Source organism: Gobio gobio (assembly GCF_949357685.1).
Source record: "Gobio gobio genome assembly, chromosome: 16".
Lineage (NCBI taxonomy): Eukaryota > Metazoa > Chordata > Actinopteri > Cypriniformes > Gobionidae > Gobio > Gobio gobio.
This window is the reverse complement of record NC_137109.1, coordinates 4,878,216-4,897,886: the sequence shown is the minus strand read 5'-3', so window position 1 is coordinate 4,897,886 and position 19,671 is coordinate 4,878,216. Positions and strand designations below refer to the sequence as shown.

At 40.9% G+C, this 19,671-nt stretch overlaps 1 protein-coding gene across 8 annotated transcripts in view; it reads right to left on the bottom strand.

Moving 5' to 3' along the window:
• LOC307139833 (UDP-N-acetylglucosamine--peptide N-acetylglucosaminyltransferase 110 kDa subunit) overlaps positions 1 to 19,180 on the bottom strand; it is a 36,743-nt gene extending 17,563 nt beyond the window's left edge. For 2 of the 8 annotated variants that reach the window (XM_079838946.1, XM_079838945.1), the window contains exons 1-8: positions 18,757 to 19,180; positions 17,036 to 17,216; positions 9,223 to 9,466; positions 7,955 to 8,023; positions 4,761 to 4,877; positions 1,125 to 1,204; positions 823 to 1,039; positions 115 to 255 (exon numbers count right to left, since the gene is read on the bottom strand). In XM_079838946.1, the coding sequence (XP_079695072.1) occupies positions 115 to 255; positions 823 to 1,039; positions 1,125 to 1,204; positions 4,761 to 4,877; positions 7,955 to 8,023; positions 9,223 to 9,466; positions 17,036 to 17,216; positions 18,757 to 18,793 (1,086 nt within the window). In that variant the 5' untranslated portion in view covers positions 18,794 to 19,180. The remainder of the gene's footprint in view (positions 1 to 114; positions 256 to 822; positions 1,040 to 1,124; positions 1,205 to 4,760; positions 4,878 to 7,954; positions 8,024 to 9,222; positions 9,467 to 17,035; positions 17,217 to 18,756) is intronic. The other 6 variants (XM_079838949.1, XM_079838947.1, XM_079838950.1 and 3 more) reach the window with 3 other exon arrangements.
• Between the last annotated feature and the right edge of the window lie 491 nt (positions 19,181 to 19,671).

Here is a 19,671-nt window from a genome sequence, read left to right as displayed (position 1 = left end):
AAGTCATTTATAGAAGTGTTAGTTATTGATGTAAATCCTTAAAGTACCGAAAAAAGGTACCCAACCCTACTGGTAGCGGATGTGTGTTTCAGTGGACTGCATTGGTCCCCTCACCTCCAGTGCTTTCCTGTAGAGCTGCACAGCCTCCTCAATGTTGCCCTGCTCACGCTTGATGTTGGCCAGATTGTTAAGCGAGTCGGCGTGAGTCGGGCACAGACGCAGAGCGGTGTTATAACACTCCTCAGCTTCAGAAACCTAACAGGAAACATGCAAGTTAGTGATCGACTCTAAAGGCACGGTCACATTTACCGCTGTTCGGCAAATTTTGACTTGAATTCTACAGCATTAAATAACTTCTCTTATAAAAATGTGTGTCGATAAATCTTACATCAACTCTGTTACCATACTTTGCGTTTTTGGCTAAAAAGTTTAAAATAGTCAATCCCGTTACAAATGTTATTTCTACACATTGCCTAATTTGTCTGTAACAGAGTAGACAAACCATAGTATAAAGAAATAACTTTTTTGTTAAAAGTAAAAAGAAACAACTTGTGTTTGGCAAACACTGAATTATTAAAGACATTGTTAGTGAACAGTTTTTTCCTTAACTTTTTGAAATGCAAAATGTATCTACAATTATATAAATCCCTCGCATAACAAGAAATGTTCCCAGACACACATTGTCTTTAAGGTTTAAGTGATGAACTGCACTAGTGGTGGTTTTCAGAGATGTAACAGACATGCGCTACATTTGTGTGTGGCCAGTGCTACAAAACTTTCCTCTGTAGCACCAGTGCTATGTGCAAAAAAAGGTTAACGTACAGCCCTGATGTAGGTTCTTACATTGCCCTTCTCCTTCAGCGCATTGGCGAGATTGCAGTATGCATCAGGAAAGTGTGGCTGGAGCTCAATGGCACGGCGGTAGGTGTCGATGGCCAGGTCGATCAGACCCTGCTCGTAATACACGCACGCCAGGTTTCCATGGACAACAGCGTGGTTTGGGCTCAGGCTGAGGGCACGCAGATAACCAGCCACAGCTCTGTAGGGAGGGGAAAAGACATGAATCAGATTGGCCGAAAAAGACTGAGAGGCAAACTGTAATGACAGAGGAAGTGATTGTTTACCTGTCAAAGATACGAGCCTCTTTCAGAACGTTGCCCAAGTTGATGTAAGCATCCAAAAAGTTTGGGTCCAGGGTCACTGCCTGTAAACCCATTGAACAGCCCATGTGAACATTACATTCATTCATATAATGTACCAAAGAGGGACTGACATTAAGGATGTTAACGATTAAATGCATTATTGATCATCGATTAAGCAGGGTCATGTGGGTGTGTGCTGCTCAACTACAAAATAGACACAAGGAAAAATGAAGCGAGTGTGCAGGAGTTAAGCTTGGGACCACTTTACAACTACAGTTACACTTTCATGATGACGGTTTGCGTGTGCATTCGCAGCCTTTTGTTTTGTGCAAATGTATGTTGTAATATTGTGAAATATATGGTACTATATGTCCCCTTATATAAATATCCTATATGTCCCCTATACATCTCATATATGTCCCCTATGTCTCATATGTCCCCTATATATGTCCTATGTCCCCGATACATGTCCCTTAAACATCTCCTATATGCCCCCTATATATGTCCTATAAGCGAGTTATGCTTGGGACCACTTTACAACTACAGTTACACTTTTATGATAACGGTTTGCATGTGCATTCGCAGCCTTTTGTTTTGTGCAAATGTATGTTGTGAAATATATAGTCCTATATGTCCCCTATATATCTCATATATGTCCCCTATACATCTCATGTATGCCCCTTATACATCTCCTATGTCCCCTATACATCTCATATATGTCCCCTATACATCTCATGTATGCCCCTTATACATCTCCTATGTCCCCTATATATCTCATATATGTCCCCTATACATCTCATGTATGCCCCTTATACATCTCCTATGTCCCCTATACATCTCATATATGTCCCCTATACATCTCATGTATGCCCCTTATACATCTCCTATGTCCCCTATATATCTCATATATGTCCCCTATACATCTCATGTATGCCCCTTATACATCTCCTATGCCCCTTATACATCTCCTATGTCCCCTATACATCTCATGTATGCCCCCTATGTCTCATATATGTCCCCTATATAGGTCCTATGTCCCCGATACATGTCCTATTTTCAGACAGCAACGCACAACTAAATAATGACTATAACTGGGACTATCATATTACATAACATTATAAAAGAGCAATATTGTAATAAAACATTGTGAATTATTTTTGTTTAGTTGCCGGTTTCATTGTGTTTCTCCAGGAAGAGCATGTGCACAACATGAGTCTTCCTGAATAGTAGGGATGCACCGAAATGAAAATTCCTGGCCGAAACCGAAAAAGAGGAAACCAAGGCCGAAAGCCGAAAACCGAAACACCGAAAGAAATTATGCCAATTATTAGTACTATTGCATTTATGGCTATGACTGTGTACTAACTTTACTAAAATCAAGGCATTGCAATTGCATAAATTAATATTAAAGTTTCAAAGAATAAATAAATTACAAATTATTCCAATATTTATTTAGCACATTGCAACAATGCACAGTATAAAATAAAATTCAAACTAAAATGTTTAACTTGCCCCCACTCATTTGTACATTAAATAATAATGTACAGGCCTACAGAAAGGTTATAAAATTACATGTTCTCTCATAAAAACAAAGTGCATTTAGGTCTAGTGCATTTAAAAAATTTATCTGTAGGACTACAAGAAAGTGCATTCAGAACAAGTGCAACTGCTTAAAGATACAACTATTTTCTCTGTAGGCCTTCAACATAATAGTGTATCAAAGCAAAGACTGCCATAGCCCATATGTTAACTGTAGAATAGGGGTGTAACGGTACACAAAACTGACGGCTCGGTACAGCAGTTTTACAAAATGGCTTTTAATTTATTTTTATTGGTTTACTGAAAAAAAAAAGTATCTGTCCTTAAATTAATTAAATTATAACTAAAAGTTTATTGAAGATATTTCTTTAAACTATATAGGGAGCCCTTACTTGCACATTAATATTAAAGGTTAACAACAGAGCCCAAACTATTAGCCTAAATTCATTTGCTATGTATTTTTAGGTCTAATAATCAACACTCAAATAACATAGTACACAAACATGTACACTTCACATAAGGCAGTTTTTGCAATAACTTCTAAATCTAATTATAAAATAGTTTTTTATCCAATTCGTTGTTGAAATATAATCATTTAAACACAGTGTCTGTCATTTTATTTAAACATACATGAAATAATCAAGATATCATTAACAGGTTAAGTAGAATATAATGAATATAACGGCTAATATAGGTCATATATTTAGTGAAAGAGTTGATTTTTCTTGTGAACTAACAGCTGTGGACACTGAGGTGCCTGAGGTAAATGATGCTACATGACCGTTTAGTTTACAGCAGTTATATAGAGGTCTTTCTGCCGTTGAAACACTGACTGAGCGATTACACCACATATATACACATGACAGTAAGTTGTACTGTATCCTCAACACACCTTAGATGTTCATTCATGTTTATTCTTAAGGAAGAGATGATCGGTCGCGCTCACAGATGATCGCGTTCACGCGCGCGCGCGCGCCGCCGCCAGATTGAAGTGTGTTCCGCGCTTAAAACATGCCCACTGTTAAAGATTGCGTTCGGTTTCACAGTGAAGTCTGGTCCTCTTCTCATCGAGAACATGAGCTCTCGCTGTCAGTGCTTGTGCATAGAGCAGATGTAGGTCTTTCTCAGATATACTGAAATACGTCCACACCGCGGATATGTTGCTTCAGACAAGCACGTGCAGGTCGCGGTTTCTGTTTGCGTCATCACAACATTTCGGCCGTGTTGTTTCGGTGATAAAAGTCTTTCGGCCGAAAACCGAAAATGTACTTTTGGGCCATTTTCGGCCGAAAATTTTCGGTGGCCGAATATTCGGTGCATCCCTACTGAATAGCACAACTTAGTTCAAGTTCACTTGTGCAGTCGCATCATTCTGTGCAGATATAATTTGTAATATGTTTAATTTGTATATATCTGATTGATCTCATATAGGATGCGCTTCGTGGAGTTTAACGCGCTAGCAAAGGGCTTCACTGGAGTTCATTCAGCGCTTCAGCGCACGCAGCTCAAACAGCAATGCACGACTAATAATTACAACTATGATTGGGACTGTTATAATACATAACATAAATGAGAACACTATTTTAATAAATCGTTGTGAATTCATTGGGTCTAGTTGCCATTGTTCCAGTAAGAGTGGCCACACATTCTGACCAGCACATATCTGAGGCTGACACAGATCATTTAATTCAGTTACTTATTTAATAATCAAATTTAACCTCTAATGTTCTATCACATCGACTCATTTTACAATCCTAATAGCCCTTTATTTCGATTGATTGTTTGCATGTATGTATGTGCGACTCTAGCTCCGCCCACTGCACGTCTCCACGAGCTCGGCTGTTTTCAGAAAGAATCGGTATGGTGTATCTGTCTTTTATAAATATGATAAACTAAAGACTCTTGGGAGATATGAAGGATCAACACTACTCTATAGATACTCAAGATTAACATGAGACTGTGTGTGTTATGTGCCCTTTAAATCTAACGATTAATCAATTAATTTATTGTTAATTTAAACGACGATCGATCATGGGAATGTGTGTACATTAACATCCCTAATTGTCATACACAACCAACCTTCTCAAAATGATGTATAGCCAGCCAGATCTCTCCCTGGGCGTTAAACACACAGCCCAAGTTACTCCAGGCCACGGCGAAGTTCGGCTGCGTTTCAATTGCTTTCAGGTAACAAGCCTTGAACAGGTTAACAGTAAAAAAAACAGGAGGAAGAGGAGGTAGAGAAGAATGGAGAGTAGACAGGGGAGGGGTTGTAAAAGAAAAGAAACCAGAAGATCAAATAAAAAGGAAGAAAAAACAAAAAGGGCAGAGAGAAAAACAGTTAGCATCCGTTCTCACGAAAAGCAAAAAGTGAGTCTGCAGCGTGGGCTCGCCTGCGCGAAATTCTGCTGCGCTAAGCTGCACACTTTTCCTACGCTGCGCAAATCCAACCCACACCTACACTCCGACTTACATTCTTCAGTTATGCGGTTTCAGATTAACTTTATAACAGATCCGGGGGCTCGTACGGGATATTCCCAAGAAACACGGCCTAAAGTCAGCTTTAGATCATTGACCTCAGTGAATACCACAACCTTAAATGCAAGTGCGGCGTGCAGGTGGAGGTCCCTGTAATGCAAGCGCAAAAAGCCACGCGGGCAACCCGCACTGTGATTGCCGCTTGCGCCGTTTCCGCTAGCGCCCGCATTCGCCTGCGCTAACGCCAGCTCAGGGTGAAGACTGCAGACCTGGAGCGATCCCGACTCCCCACCAGACTGGCACACCAAACTATGAAACTCTCCACCCCTTTGGGCTTTCGACTGCATGGAGTTAGTTCCCACGGCCAAATCCACTCATACCAGTTTGAGAGTTAGCACTATGGTCATTGCCAATAGAGTCATGTTTAGGGCTGTGTAGCCACTGGGTGCCATGCTAGCAAGGAGGGGCGTGCAGGTCTGCAACCCGTGAGCTAGGGGTCGAGGGAAGGGGGAAGTGCGGTTCAGTCGCGCGCCTTTTGGTCGCGGTTTTGTCGCTGCGCAGCCCTTGCGCCACTGCAGACTCACAGCGCATCATCTGCTCAGCAGAACGCTGCAACTCCAAATAAAAGGAGAAAAAATAAATCATAATCCAAATGAACAGGAAAAAAATAATCAACAAGTAAGAGAGTTAGAGGGTTCTTACTGTGCTTTTGTTTTGCTTACAGCATCCAATCAATTGTCTTTTTAATAAAACTTGGGCATTACGCTTTACTATGGTTGTATTTGTCCTTGTTTTTGTTCTTCAAAGGAAGCCACAAGACAGAAGAACTCAGGCATTGGAGTAAGGTGTTTTTCTTTCTGTTTTGTTACAAACCCGTTACCATATTTTTGGACTTTGTCTGGGGGGGGCGGCCGCAGCTGGAAGAGGAGAAGACTGATGCTGCCCTAGTGTTCCTGTCCACCGGACCGCACCTACGCAGGAATAGTGTCACCCACCTGAAACCTTCTAAATCACAATATCAGTGGTGGAAAACCAAAAGAGACAAAATAAGAAAACAAGAGCGTTAGTAAAAGTTTGACATTTCATATCGATATCAAAACTTGTATTGACAAAGCAAAACAAGTAAGACAAAACCAAAAAAAAAAAAAAGGAGAAAAGGAAATATAAAATGACCTAACATCAGTTTAAACCCATGCAATGAAAAGGGTTTTACACTTTCCGAAACAGGAATATATGTTCGCAAGGGGTCGAGAGTGAAGAAAGGCTTTGAGTTGAGATTTACACACACACACTCTCAAACTTTCACATTTTCAAATACAGGTAAAAGAGGGAAGCGAACTGGCTTGATCTTACCCAAATGAACTGATCACATTGCTCTGGGAATATTATTGATGGTCAGAACATACAAGGGGGAAGAAATGTAATCTTTTCCTTTGTTGTATTCTTTGTTTACATTGCTTTATCCTGTCCTGCCTTCTTGACTCCTGGCCAATGGATAAGGGAAAAAAAGTCTGGGGTTTAAGGACTTCATAATCATCTAGAAGCCTCCACAGCTCTGAAATAAAGAGGTCAAACGCTTGTGTTGCGCGTGTATAATTCTCTCTCTCTATCACGGTATCTGACGCGTGCAGTGGAGTGCAAATAGCGATCTGTCTGCCTGGCACAGCCCAGGGCTGACACACACAGTGTTGGGAATACATAAACCCTCCCCGACCCGGATTTTAAAGGGGGGATGTGAGGTTGAACTGGGGGGAAAACGAGGGCCGAAAGGATGTGAGCTCTGGTCAAATGCACTGTGGAGCCCTTGAGAAGCAGATGTTGGCTTGACTGAGGGGGTCAGGCAGACAGTTCGAGGCGCGCACACTCCACGGGCCCTAAGCGGGCGCGCGGGCGGCGGAGCGACAGAGCAGGTGGGGGGCCGCTGGCGCCCTCGTACTCTTCCCCACTCCGCCCCCCTGAGGCACCAAATAAGAGGGCTTCTAACCATCAGGAAGAGCACTCTCTCTACAATAATCAAGTCAAACTCCCAAAGACCCACCCCAAAAGAAAAAGGCCACGCTGCCTCAAAGAAGGCCTCGTAAAGCTGGAGAAGAACTTTTTTTTTTTAAGGCAATGAACGATAACTAGAATTACATGCTTAGGGGTTAGAAGCCATCTTATTTTTTGCACAGCAAAAGACCACTACCTTCATCAGTTCATTTATTTCCCCCCAAGACCGAGCCAGCGAAATCCCTCCAAGAGACTACAGGGAAGAAAAGCATGCCAAAACTGCAGCATGTGTTTTAGGACCCCCGTTTGGAGAGACACACAAGAGCCCAGCCTTTCTTCCTGTTGTGTGTGTGGGGGGGGCGAGCGGGGGCCATGATGAAGCAGAGTTTAGACTGAGAGAAGCATTGGAGTGAGAGAAGGGGTGGACAGAGGGGGCGTGTCTCTAATCTAGCCATCCAAATGAATAACGGAAAGTGAGAAGAGGGTCTTAACATTACTGAATTAAAAAACAAAGATTGTTTTTGACTAGGAAGGTGAGATGCAGGTGGCTTTGGTACACTCTGCTGATCTAATGCTGAGGCTAGTCCTGTAGGATGCTAAAGAGGGCTGATGTGGGGAGAGAAAATGAGCAGCACACTCTTAAGTGCGCTGACAATCTTGTTTATGGGGTGGGTGGGGAGGGCTAACACTCACTCCCCGAGAATGGCTAGGTGTCTGAAGGGGATTATGGTCTAGAGCTATGAGTTTATAATTAAGAAACAAAAGAAATCATGTACACGTGCAAGGGCCGACATATTTAAACATACCTTTGCCTCTTCAAGACGCCCGAGCGCCTTGAGCAGGTTACCCAAGTCACTGCGTACACAATATAGATCCTGTAATAAAAGAGAAAACGTATTAATAATCAGCACAACACACATTAGGGCTGGGTGATATATAGAACATCAGCGTTTCCCCATTTCCCATACTAGGGCAATAATGAGGTGGAAAAATCCTGCTTGGCCCAGCCGATCCACGGCCTGCAATTTATGCCGAATAATTGTCCGTTTTAGAGCTTCTTCATAAACTTTTTTGTGTGACAGAAAAGATGCGTCCATATTTTTTCACGGTCTATGACCCGAACGCGACATTTTGAAAGCTGAACGGAGAATGATTGACAGACGCATCGGAGGAAAGACAATGTAAATATTCTTATGTCCCTCACATTCAGCTATGGAATGGCTTTAGATGACCAGCAAGTAATAATACAAGAATGATTACTGAAGAATCATGTGACACTGATATACCTCTGATTATTTATTTATCGCGACAGGCCTAATCTGAGCATGTCTGAGAATTACTGCCACGTAATTCTCCATGTAGGAAAAACAATATCAACACTGACCACCACAAATAGATTTCAGTGCTTCACATTCATTAACTAGACTGTGGTGGCCTGAAGATATATTTAAACATCTCATTATAACATAAAAGGTCATGGTTATATAGGATTAGATTTTTAAAATGCTTAAGGTGCACCTTAACTCAACTTTTAATATTCAGGTGTCTGTAAGTATGACTCTGAGCGTGTTGCATGTCTGTGTTTTATTGGTTGTTGTCTCTCCACAGCATCATTTTGTAAACCTGTAGACCTATTAACTCTAGTGTGGAATTTTTCTACAATATTCACTCGTCATGACATTAAAACAGGGTATTCTAGTCAATCTCCTGCAGTATTTCCTCTCAATCAGTAGAAAATGTGATTAACACCCTGTCATGCATAGGGGAAAAAATACCGTCATATACCGTGAAACCGATATAATTTAGAAAAATACCGTGATATACATTTTTGGTCATACCGCCCAGCACTAGTATGTAATGTTTTGAATTGAAATATTCACATCTTAAATATACAACCATGTTGAATTTCAGCCCATAAAAATGCAATGCATGGTTAATGCAATTCAACAAGCTTTTTTGTTTCAAAAACATGTGGCATTATTTTACTTCCACAGACTAAGGGTCAAGATGGTACACTATATAATACTGAGATCCTGCCCATGAAAAGAGAGGTCATGAATAGGGCTGAACTCACAGGGTTGTACTGGAGAGCGGAGACGTATGCTTGAACTGCTCCCTCCATGTCCCCTGCTGCCACCAGCGCTGCTGCCAGGTTGATGTATCCATCGATGAAGTCCGGTTTGAGGCGGAGCGCGTGGCGGTAGTGCTCGATGGCCTCCTGGAGTTGACCCCGCTCCTTGTAAACATTGCCCAGGTTAGAGTAGGCCTCAGCCAGCATGGGGTTCTGCTTGATGGCCAAAGTGCTAAAGTGGGCCGACCTGCAAACCAAACCACATTTAAGAGAATGAGACGGGACATATTGACGCTCTCTTAAAGAAACGGTCTGGGTTATCTCTGGAGAGGCTGTCCTTTTGGAAACGGAGTCATATTTGCAGATTTGTTTTTAAATTCGTTACTGCAAATGTGCTTTCCAGTCATTGTACAATCACAACTATTGCCTGTGGAAACTGACAGAGAGACTACACTGTGTTTGAATAGTCATAATTAGAGCTTCAACACTAATCATTAAAAACGACAATGAATCTGATTATTGATCTGCAAGCTGTGCATGAAACCATCCCTCAGGCACGTCACAGTAGTGAATAACACATTCACAAACGCCTATGGAAAACAGCAGAGGACACAGAGTGAGCTGCGGCAGGCCGAAACATGCAAATGCTTTATACTTAGAAGAGCTTCAAACAAAAGCATAAGCATTTACCTGCTTACATAAGCTTGCCCTGTCGTGCTTTGACAGATGCGTGTGCGGTTTAACACCAGAGATGCATTTTCTTCATTTTCCTTCATTTACAAGTAACGTTGTTCAAAGGCAGAGTAGTGTTTAATTTGATAACAGATTACGAAGACAATTTCTTTGGAGTAATGTGCGCAATAACCTCAAGAACACTGTGTGCTCAATACTCAGACAGATACGTCCTCGCTCCTCTGCCCTCCAGCCTGTGACCTGGAAACTGCTCGCACTCAGCCATCTTGAAGGACATCCCGATTCTCTAACTGCACCGCGAGGAGGTGAGGAAGCTTGCAGAGGAGCGGTAAACACAGCACGATCTGCCGGGGATTTGATTTCGCCCTGCAGCTCAGGCTGGAAACCTGTACATTTTTCTATCCTGCTTCTGTTACAAATCTGCGGGGACCAATTTAGGGCTGTGCAATTAATTGAATTTCGATTTCGGCTCCCACTATCACCAAAATAGTACAATCGAGAAAAAACGATTATTTTGCCATGTTCAGTTTTGCAACGCGCACGCGCGCACATCCGCCCCTCCTGAAGCCACAAACTCTCTCAGGTCATGAGTCTCGTGTGCATATCATTAGGGTTGGGCATCGAGAACCGGTTCCAACTTGGAACCGTTTAAAAAATAATGATGCCATTGGAATCGTTTAGAAATTTTGTTTTCGATTCCGATCATCGGTTCCAAACGCGCAAGTTTTCGGAAGTGCTTGGCGCGCCCGTTTGTTCTGTTGCAGCCATGGAGCACGGTAAGCGGCGCTCAAAAGTGTGGCTTTATTTCACTTAAAAATTTTTTTAAAAAAGCCTGGTTCGGCACAGTGCAACACAAATGACAAACTTATTTCTTGCACGGGAGGATGTACTACAAATATGTGGTGCATAAATTAACGAGTGTAGCGTGTTTGAAATGCTGCGCAGGTCCTCCTCGGGCAACCCTGCGCTAACCAACGCTATTAAAGGGATAGTTCACCCTGAAATGAAAATAAAGCCTTCTTTTTCTTACCCTGATGTTGTCCCAGTGCCCTATGTCCTATGACATTTAAAATACTGTTCCTGCACGCGCTCCTTCCTATTATGGCAGTGAATGGCGATAAGCTAAAACATTGCAAAAAATAAACAAATGTATCACGCAACGATACAGGGAGACGCGCGCCATATGGAAAGTGTTCAGGGGCACACTATAAGGTTTTGCGAGAACGAACCCGTATTATTCAGTCAAAACACTGAGCTCGGCCGTTATTCTGAGCGCGCTCCTCTGTGTACACTATGAGCCGTCAGCAGCCGCCGGCGCTCATGCCTACTATAATAACTCGCACTGTTGTCATTGCAAACAGGATAAGCACACACACACACACACACAACCATTTTGAGAAATCAAGCTCAATAGAAAAAAACACGATTCTCGTCTTTTCTATAACGTATATGATGAGAAATAATACTAATAATATAACCTCCTTAAGTGAATATTGTGTACCGGTTGTCATGACAATATTGCACGAGGCTACTGCAGCTTGGGGTGCGCACACACAGGAACACGCGCATTTGAACAACAGCTGGGTGAGTAAAAGATGGCTTTATTTTCATTTCAGGGTGAACTAACATTATCTCACCTCGTCATAATCAGGTAAGTGATTGTAGTGTAATAAAGCCCTTGACCAAATTGCGAATTGTGGTGAACAACAACGTTACTGAAATTATTTTTCCCCCTCGTAGATAAATGTAGCTATATGCAAATTGCCCACACTAGTAGCAGTCCTAATATGACTGCTGTTAATGCTATTGTTAAACCGGGACTCATGTGAAACTCCATTCACCTTTGCAGCAAAGCAAGTGAAAATGCCAGCGGAGAAAGTCCCAAAACTAAAACTCATTATTGAATCAAAATGCAATTTTCCTCTGTGAAATGAGCCTGTGACATGTTGTGACTCCACCCCTCAAAGAATCGGAATCGAGAATCGAAAAGAACCGTAATCGAAACTAAGAATCGGAATCAGAATCGTTCAAATCAAAACGATGCCCAACCCTACATATCATCCGCTGGAATTTAAAAACTCGGCGTGAGTAAAGATGGCAGGAGGAGGGCAGTTACAGCAGCGTTTGGTGAGCAAAAAAGGCAAAACCAACTCCGTTGTCTGGGAACAGTTCGGCTTCGAGGAATCAGACGACGAGCAGAAATATGCTACGTGCAAGATTTGCTACATGGTAGTGTCTGCAACGCAAGGGAACACCACGAATTTGTTTAACCACTTGAAAATTAAACACAGAGTGACCTATGACAATCTAATAAAGAAACAAAAACTGACGAGAGCAGGGGAGCCGTGTAAACGTCCTTTTTTTCCTTCATATTTTTCAAATAATTCTCTCTTTGTAAACTTTGTTCAATGCATGCGAGTGCTGCCATATGTTCGAATATGACCAGTCGTTTTCCCCCTCATCACCCGGGTTAAGTGCCAGAAGACGCGAATGAGAAGTAGCGCAAATATTGAGTTCTCTTTCAAGTCTTGCTCTTGAACGGACAAACTCACACAAAACGTATGTCAACATGTCCATCTTGATGAGTATTCTAGCAGACATAGTCTGTATATGCCTTAAGTGAACTTTATACAGTCGATAAAGACGACGCATATCCGAGCATTAGGTCTTAAAGGGGCAGTAGCATTAGGTCTTAAAGGGGCAGTAGCATTAGGTCTTAAAGGGGCAGTAGCATTAGGTCTTAAAGGGGCAGTAGCATTAGGTCTTAAAGGGGCAGTAGCATTAGGTCTTAAAGGGGCAGTAGCATTAGGTCTTAAAGGGGCAGTAGCGTTAGGTCTTAAAGGGGCAGTAGCCTTTACTGCTGTCTGTTTAATGTCAAACAACAAAAGACAAGGACATCACTCACTGCCTTGATTGAATAGCTTTTGTAAGTTTAATAGGATTAATCTTTAATTTATGCACTCAAATATGCAATGTTATTTTACATTTGATACATTTCCGTACCTGAAAACTAATGTTAGACGTACCTGAAAAACCTGAAAAGCATATCTAGCCGAACCATATTGTTGATCTTATTTATTTGTGGTTATCATTTTTACTTGAATACTTTTATACTTTGATTTGAATATATGTTATACTATTTATTTTAATAGTTCAAAAAGTAAAACAAATGTTACAATTTCAATTAAATTGTTGAAAGGTGTCTTTTTAATAAATGGAACACATTCCCAAAGTCATGTGAAATAATCGTGTTACATAATCGTGATTTCAATATTGACGAAAATAATCGTGATTATGATTTTTTCCATAATCGAGCAGCCCTAGACCAAATCACAAACCGGCTTATCCACCTGGCACACTATTGGCGGGTTCAACACGATGACAGATAGAGAAGCGACGGATCATTGGTCTGATTGGTTGAAGGACTATCCAATTGCGTACAGAGTCATTTGAACTATGCCCGTTGATCACGCCTCTTGTGCCATAGAAAATACAGAGCAGACTCCACAGACTAATGTTCAATCTTAAAATAAGCCAGATAGCAGATCTATCCTGTGCGGAAATCTTTCTTGTTGAGAAACTTGCATTTATGTAGATTCATGTGGCGCTGAGACGCGATTAAAAGGAAGTGAGGAAAGGAAACGAGGATGCATAAATGAGAAGCAGCCATGGACAGAAGTCAAATCAATGTTGGTTTCATATCGCCTTTTTCTACCAAAAGGCCACAACCCTTATTTTCTATAGACGAATCATTACTGCCATTTTGTTCATTTCATAAATGAGTCTTAAAAGGGTCATGAACTGCAATTTATGTCCACTTATAATGTTATCAAGATTTTAACATCAAAGTAATGAGCTCTTTTCTATCCTGTCTTTGGCCCTCTCTTTCAAACACTCAGTTTTGCTGGTAATGCTTTCACCACCTCGCATCGGCCGCCTTCTTCAAACTGTAGAAAATGCAGGATTTGATTTGTTAAGCATGAAGAGAACCGCTCGCTCTAATGTTAACCTTAGATAAATATGCGTTATTATTTGCATATAAACGCCCACTGTGATTTTGCATATTAAAAATGTATGCATATTCAACTTCCCCGCCATTACACATGTGGAATTGTTTTTATCTAACGATGTTGAAAAATATCTTGTTGCATAGTTGAAACATTTATACACATTACATATTAGGCTTGCTGCGATAGTCGGTGTTGTCAGTGTTTTTATTTTTATAATAATAAAATAATCGAGTTCAGTTAGAGAACAGACACTACAATTAAAAACTGAGTTTTTCATTGTAAGGTTGTTGTTGTTGCGTTTCTCATTAAGAATAATAGGCTAATGGACGCAACCCGTCCCTGAATTGGCGCTAATTCTAAACCGAAAGTAAAATGCACACGGCCACACTGTCCTTCCTTCGTGGCTGCACGGTCACTCATGGTGCGTGTCCACTGGTGGCATCGATGAAAGTGTATTCAAAGAGCCATGTTCAGTAACAACATTTGGATTTGTAATAAAATATAGTGAATAAATGTTGTGTTTGTGACCAAATCTGAAACTAGTCATTTTCTGAACTTTCTGTTTTTGGACTAACAATGAAGTTGAGTTCTGGAACTCAAGTGTATGATGACCTCTTATATGTCTAAAGGAAAATGTGATTTCTCATGACCCCTTTAAAGGCCCGGGGGGGATTTTAATATGCAAATGACACATTTCTGAGCGTGACTTAAAGAGAATGACACATTTAATATTTTTAAAATATTTACAAAACGGAAACGCCTGGAACTCAAGAAAGTGTTGTGACGCATGACACAAAAAATAAAAAGACTGACAGTAGGGGTGTAACGTACACAAAACTGACTGATCGGTACCTCGGTTTTGAAATCAAGGTTCGGTACGAGTTTTACAAAATTGCTTTTTATTTATTTTTTATATTTAACAGTGGTTTACTGAAAAAGAAAAAAAAAAAAGAGTCTGTCCTTGAATGAATTAAATTATATCTAAAAGTGTATTGAAGATATTTCTGTAAATTATATAGGGAGCCCTTACTTGCACATTAATATTAAAGGTTCACAACAGAGCCCAAACTATTAGCCTAAATTCAGTTGCTATTTATTTTTAGGTATAATAATCAACACTCAAATAACATTGTGTGCAAACAAACTTCACATAAGGCAGTTTTTGCATTAACTTCTAAATCTAATTATAAATTTTCCAATTCGTGTTGAAATATAATAATGTATACAGTGTCTGTCATTTTCATGACAGGTTTATTTAACATGCATAAATAATCAAGACATCACTAACAGGTTCAGTAGAATATAATGAATATAACGGCTAATATAATGAATATAACGGCTAATATAATGAATATAACGGCTAATAGAGCATATATTTAGTGAAAGAGTTGATTTCTCTAGTGAATAAAATTCTGTGGACACTGAATGACTGCCTGAGGTAAATGTGATGCTAACGTTAACATGACATTGTTTAGTTTAATCAGTTATAGTGACGTCTTTCCGCCGTTGAAACACTAATTTAGCGATTACACCACATATATACATGACAGTAAGTTGTAATGTATCCTCAGCATACCTTCAGATGGTCATTCATGTTTATTCTTTAGTAAGAGATGATCGATAGCATTCACAGATGATCATGTGCGCGTCGCGCGGCCGCTTGAGCTGTGTCAATGATCAGTGACGCCACATAGAGCATCAAGCGGCATTTATCGTAAATATATAACATATATAATATGTTAGTGTGGGAACTCGGATTGAAGTGTGTTCCACGCTTAAAACAAGCCGACTGTGAACTGTTAAAGATTGCACCCGGAAACCGTTCGGTAACGTTACACGCGTGCACCGATCCTACCCCCAAAAAAACACCCACCCAAAACACAAAAACTCTCCGGTTCTACGCGATTCGCGTAAATGACGCAATTGACCAAAAACGCGGCGATTGTCGCCAAATAGCGACAAGTTTGCAGGTGTGTTCTACCTAACTATGTTGCAATGGTGGATGCACTACAGTTCTTCTCCGATCATGCCCAGCGAATGTCCCGTTGATGACAGGACTCAGTGCTGCCCTCCGATGTCTGGTAGAGCATAGAAAAAAAAAATGACTGCGCATGTGTCGAATGCGATCATCCGCGCGCATCCGTGGTGAAGCATACTTTGAAAGACGCGCGGACAGGGCTGTGCGCTTAATGTGTCCGGGCGTGGAAAGTGAAGTATACCCCGGGCTTAAAGGTCCCCTTCTTCGCGATTCCATTGTTCAAACTTTAGTTAGTGTGTAATGTTGCTGTTAGAGCATAAATAATACCTGTAAAATTATAACGCTCAAAGTTCAATGCCAAGCGAGATATTTTATTTAACAGAAGTTCCCTTTCAAAGCCTACAGCGAACGGCCGGTTTGGACTACATCCTGGTACTTCCTTCTTTAATTACGTCAGTAGAGCAGTAGAACAGACTAACCTCCGCCCACAAAGAAACGCGAAACGAAAAAGGGGGCGCGGTCTTGTTGCTGTCCCACGTGGAGAAGCGGACGGTCGCGTGGAGAAAAGGAACTGTTGCGTTGAGTGTGTTCATCGTCATGTCATCGAGACGCTGTTATTTTCATCCAGGAGTCAAATCACCTTTGTTTGGCTTTCCCAGGGACGCTGTAGAGATTATTGAACGCATACATCTCTCCGTTAAGAGGCGTGACCTTTCCAACGTGCGCTAAGCTGCTGTCGAATTACAACACAGGAACCGCTTTCACGTGCGCTAAGCTGTGGTCGAATCACAGCACAGGAACCGCTGGCACAATCAGAACTCGTTACGTATTTCTGAAGGAGGGACTTTATAGAACAAGGAAATCACCAGCCGTTTTTAGGACGGTGAGAACAGCGGTATACAGATAAGTAAATTGTGTGAAAAATACTGTGTTTTTTTACACGCGAAACATGAACACATGTTATATTGCACACTGTAAACACAATCAAAGCTTCAAAAAAACACGAAGAACGGGACCTTTAAGGCTGGACTGAGAGCACAGCCTAAAAACCCCAAATCAACAGACCTCTAACACCACCACCACCACCACCACCGTGAAGGAGAGCCGCAGACGCGCTCCATGAGCACCATCTCACCTGTCAAGCCTGCGACACTGGAAGTGGATGGAGGAGAGCAGCAGCAGGACGCCAGTGTTATCCGGCTCCTGCCTCCACAGCTGCATACAGTGGCGCTCCGCCGCCTCGAAGTCCCCCGACTGATACTCCCGGTGCGCCAGCTCTGCCAACCCTTGGAAGGAAAGCATACGTTTGGTTGGTTCTGGAGCACCAACACAACCCAGAGGAGGGGGAAACAACATGTTAGAAGAAATGAAAATGAGGTCGAATAAAAAAAATTAACTGTTTCAACCCTCTACAATGCGAGGAAATCACTCGCATATGCGGCCAAATTTAACGCCAAGCGGTGTCTTTAATTGGCCAATGGCTAATCGCCTGCGATTTAGATTAGAGGCAAAAAAGTTAAGCGTAGATATAATTTTAACTTCATTACACACGCACTCAATGCGAGAAGCTTTAACTGTATAATTATATACAGTTCTCATTTGTAAAAATGTAATGGCGACTTTAGCGTCAGCGTGTCTGTAGAGGGTTGATTTAAAATAAATAAATAAATAAAACTATATTGTGGAACCATTTTTATGCTGTGTTTTTTATAACCATCACTGCATAAAACTGCAAATTGTCTAAAATTAGCATTGATGGTTCCTGTAATGATGAGGATAGCACGTCTGAAGCCATCAAACTCATTTACATTATCAAAGAAATTCAGTAAAACTGATGATCTGAAATTAATGATTTAATTAATTAGAAATTATAAGTTCTATAAAGGATTAAAAGAAATGAATTGGGATGAAAATGGAAAGCAGAGATGAGGTTTGGTGTGAAAGGAGTATGATGTGATATTATGAACGTGCAAAGGACAGATTGACATGTACGGGGTTGGGCAAAATTCAGAGTTTAAGAAAATCAGTGTACATTTGCATCAAGAGTGACAGAAAGACGAATTTGCTTGAAGTTTATAATAATTCAACACAAATCACAATATCTTTAAAGGGATAGTTCACCCAAAAATGAAATTAGCCCATGATGTACTCATGCTAGGTGAAAGAAGAAAGTCATATAAACCAGGCATGGTGAGTAAATCAAGGGGTAATTTCATTTTTGGATCCAAAAAAACAATTAAATTATCTTATTTTGATGCGGTTATTCTCTGGTATATGTTTGGCTCCATTTAAAATTAAAGCATTCTGGGAAATTAGGTGTCCACAATGAATATTTACATTTAACGTGTCTAAAGGTTGTTTAAGGGTTTTCACAATGAAAAAAAATACATAATTATGACTACACTTTGTATCAAGTTCATTGAATTTCTTCCCATTTCAATCATTTAAATTCTCTCTTTTCTAACCTCCATTTAAATGTTGGTACAATCCTGATTTGCCCACTGCAACTAACTACTGAATATCGACTATTATCATTCATTTTATGACTAAAAAAATTATCCGATTACAAACAGGAGAAGGAAACGGACACCTGGCTGGCTCGCCATCATAACAATATGTTAGTTATTCCCATCTAGTGTTAATGAGCAAAGAAAATACTACTTTAATTACACTAGTGCTGCTGAAATACTACCATTCATATCTACTAGGACAAACTACTTAATGGTTTAATCATGAGACGCATGCAAAGAGGTCAGAGTTATTAATCCTGTAAGAAATAAATGAATAAAAGCGGGAGATTGTAATCATCAAAAGCGTTTAAATGTCGAGCCAAACGGCCGTTATTGTCATGGTTACCTGTGCTGTCCGCCACGTTCCCCACCGAGCTCGCCATCTCTCCTTCACTCGTTACTGGATCCTGTGCAGCGGCGGACAGTGTCGCGATTTAATACAAGATGTAAAATATAAAGGTCTTGGATTCGTTTAAAACTAGATTGAGATATTATGCCGAAAAATCGTCGGTAAACAGCCTGCGGTCTTCCTGCTGCTAGGCTAACACGCTACAGGAGAACGCGGACAAATTCACGGAATCTGACGCGCACGGCGAACTTCTTGAATCGTTTTTCTCGACGTTACTTGCTCTAAGACTATATATACCTATGAGTCTAAGACATAGAATATAGATGGCTAGTTAAACAGTCGAATTTATATTCGATACTTTCACCATGGCGGAATTGTAGCTAACAATGGCTTTCCAGGCTCCACCGAAAATGGCGGATGTGACCGGAACTTCTTTTTCGAGGAGGAGGGGCGTGAATTTCTAAAAAGTAGAGCCATGGGACAAATCGCGCGCCATTCTTACAGAACTAATATGAAAGCAAACATCGATAATACGCGTTAGTCCATATCTCAGATATAGTAAAATAAGAATGTTTAATCATCTATATCCGTTTTCCCACCCACATCCTGGTACTGTTTGTGTACTGCTCTTTGCGCTGTATCATTGCGCGTGCAGCACAACAGATCAAATTGCGCTAGATTAAATATGGCAGCAAACGGGTGTGGGTGCAAACAACACACATTTAGTTTAGGCGGGAACTGTTTGCACTATATTCCGTCAAACAATATTAAAGCAAGACACCACGGGTTAATAAGGCAAACAGGGGGACCAAAATAAATAATAGAAATTGCCATACTTCCCCTGTAGATTAGTCACAGTTGGGGACACTTAAAGGGGTAGTTCACCCTAAAAAGATAAATCTGTCATCAACC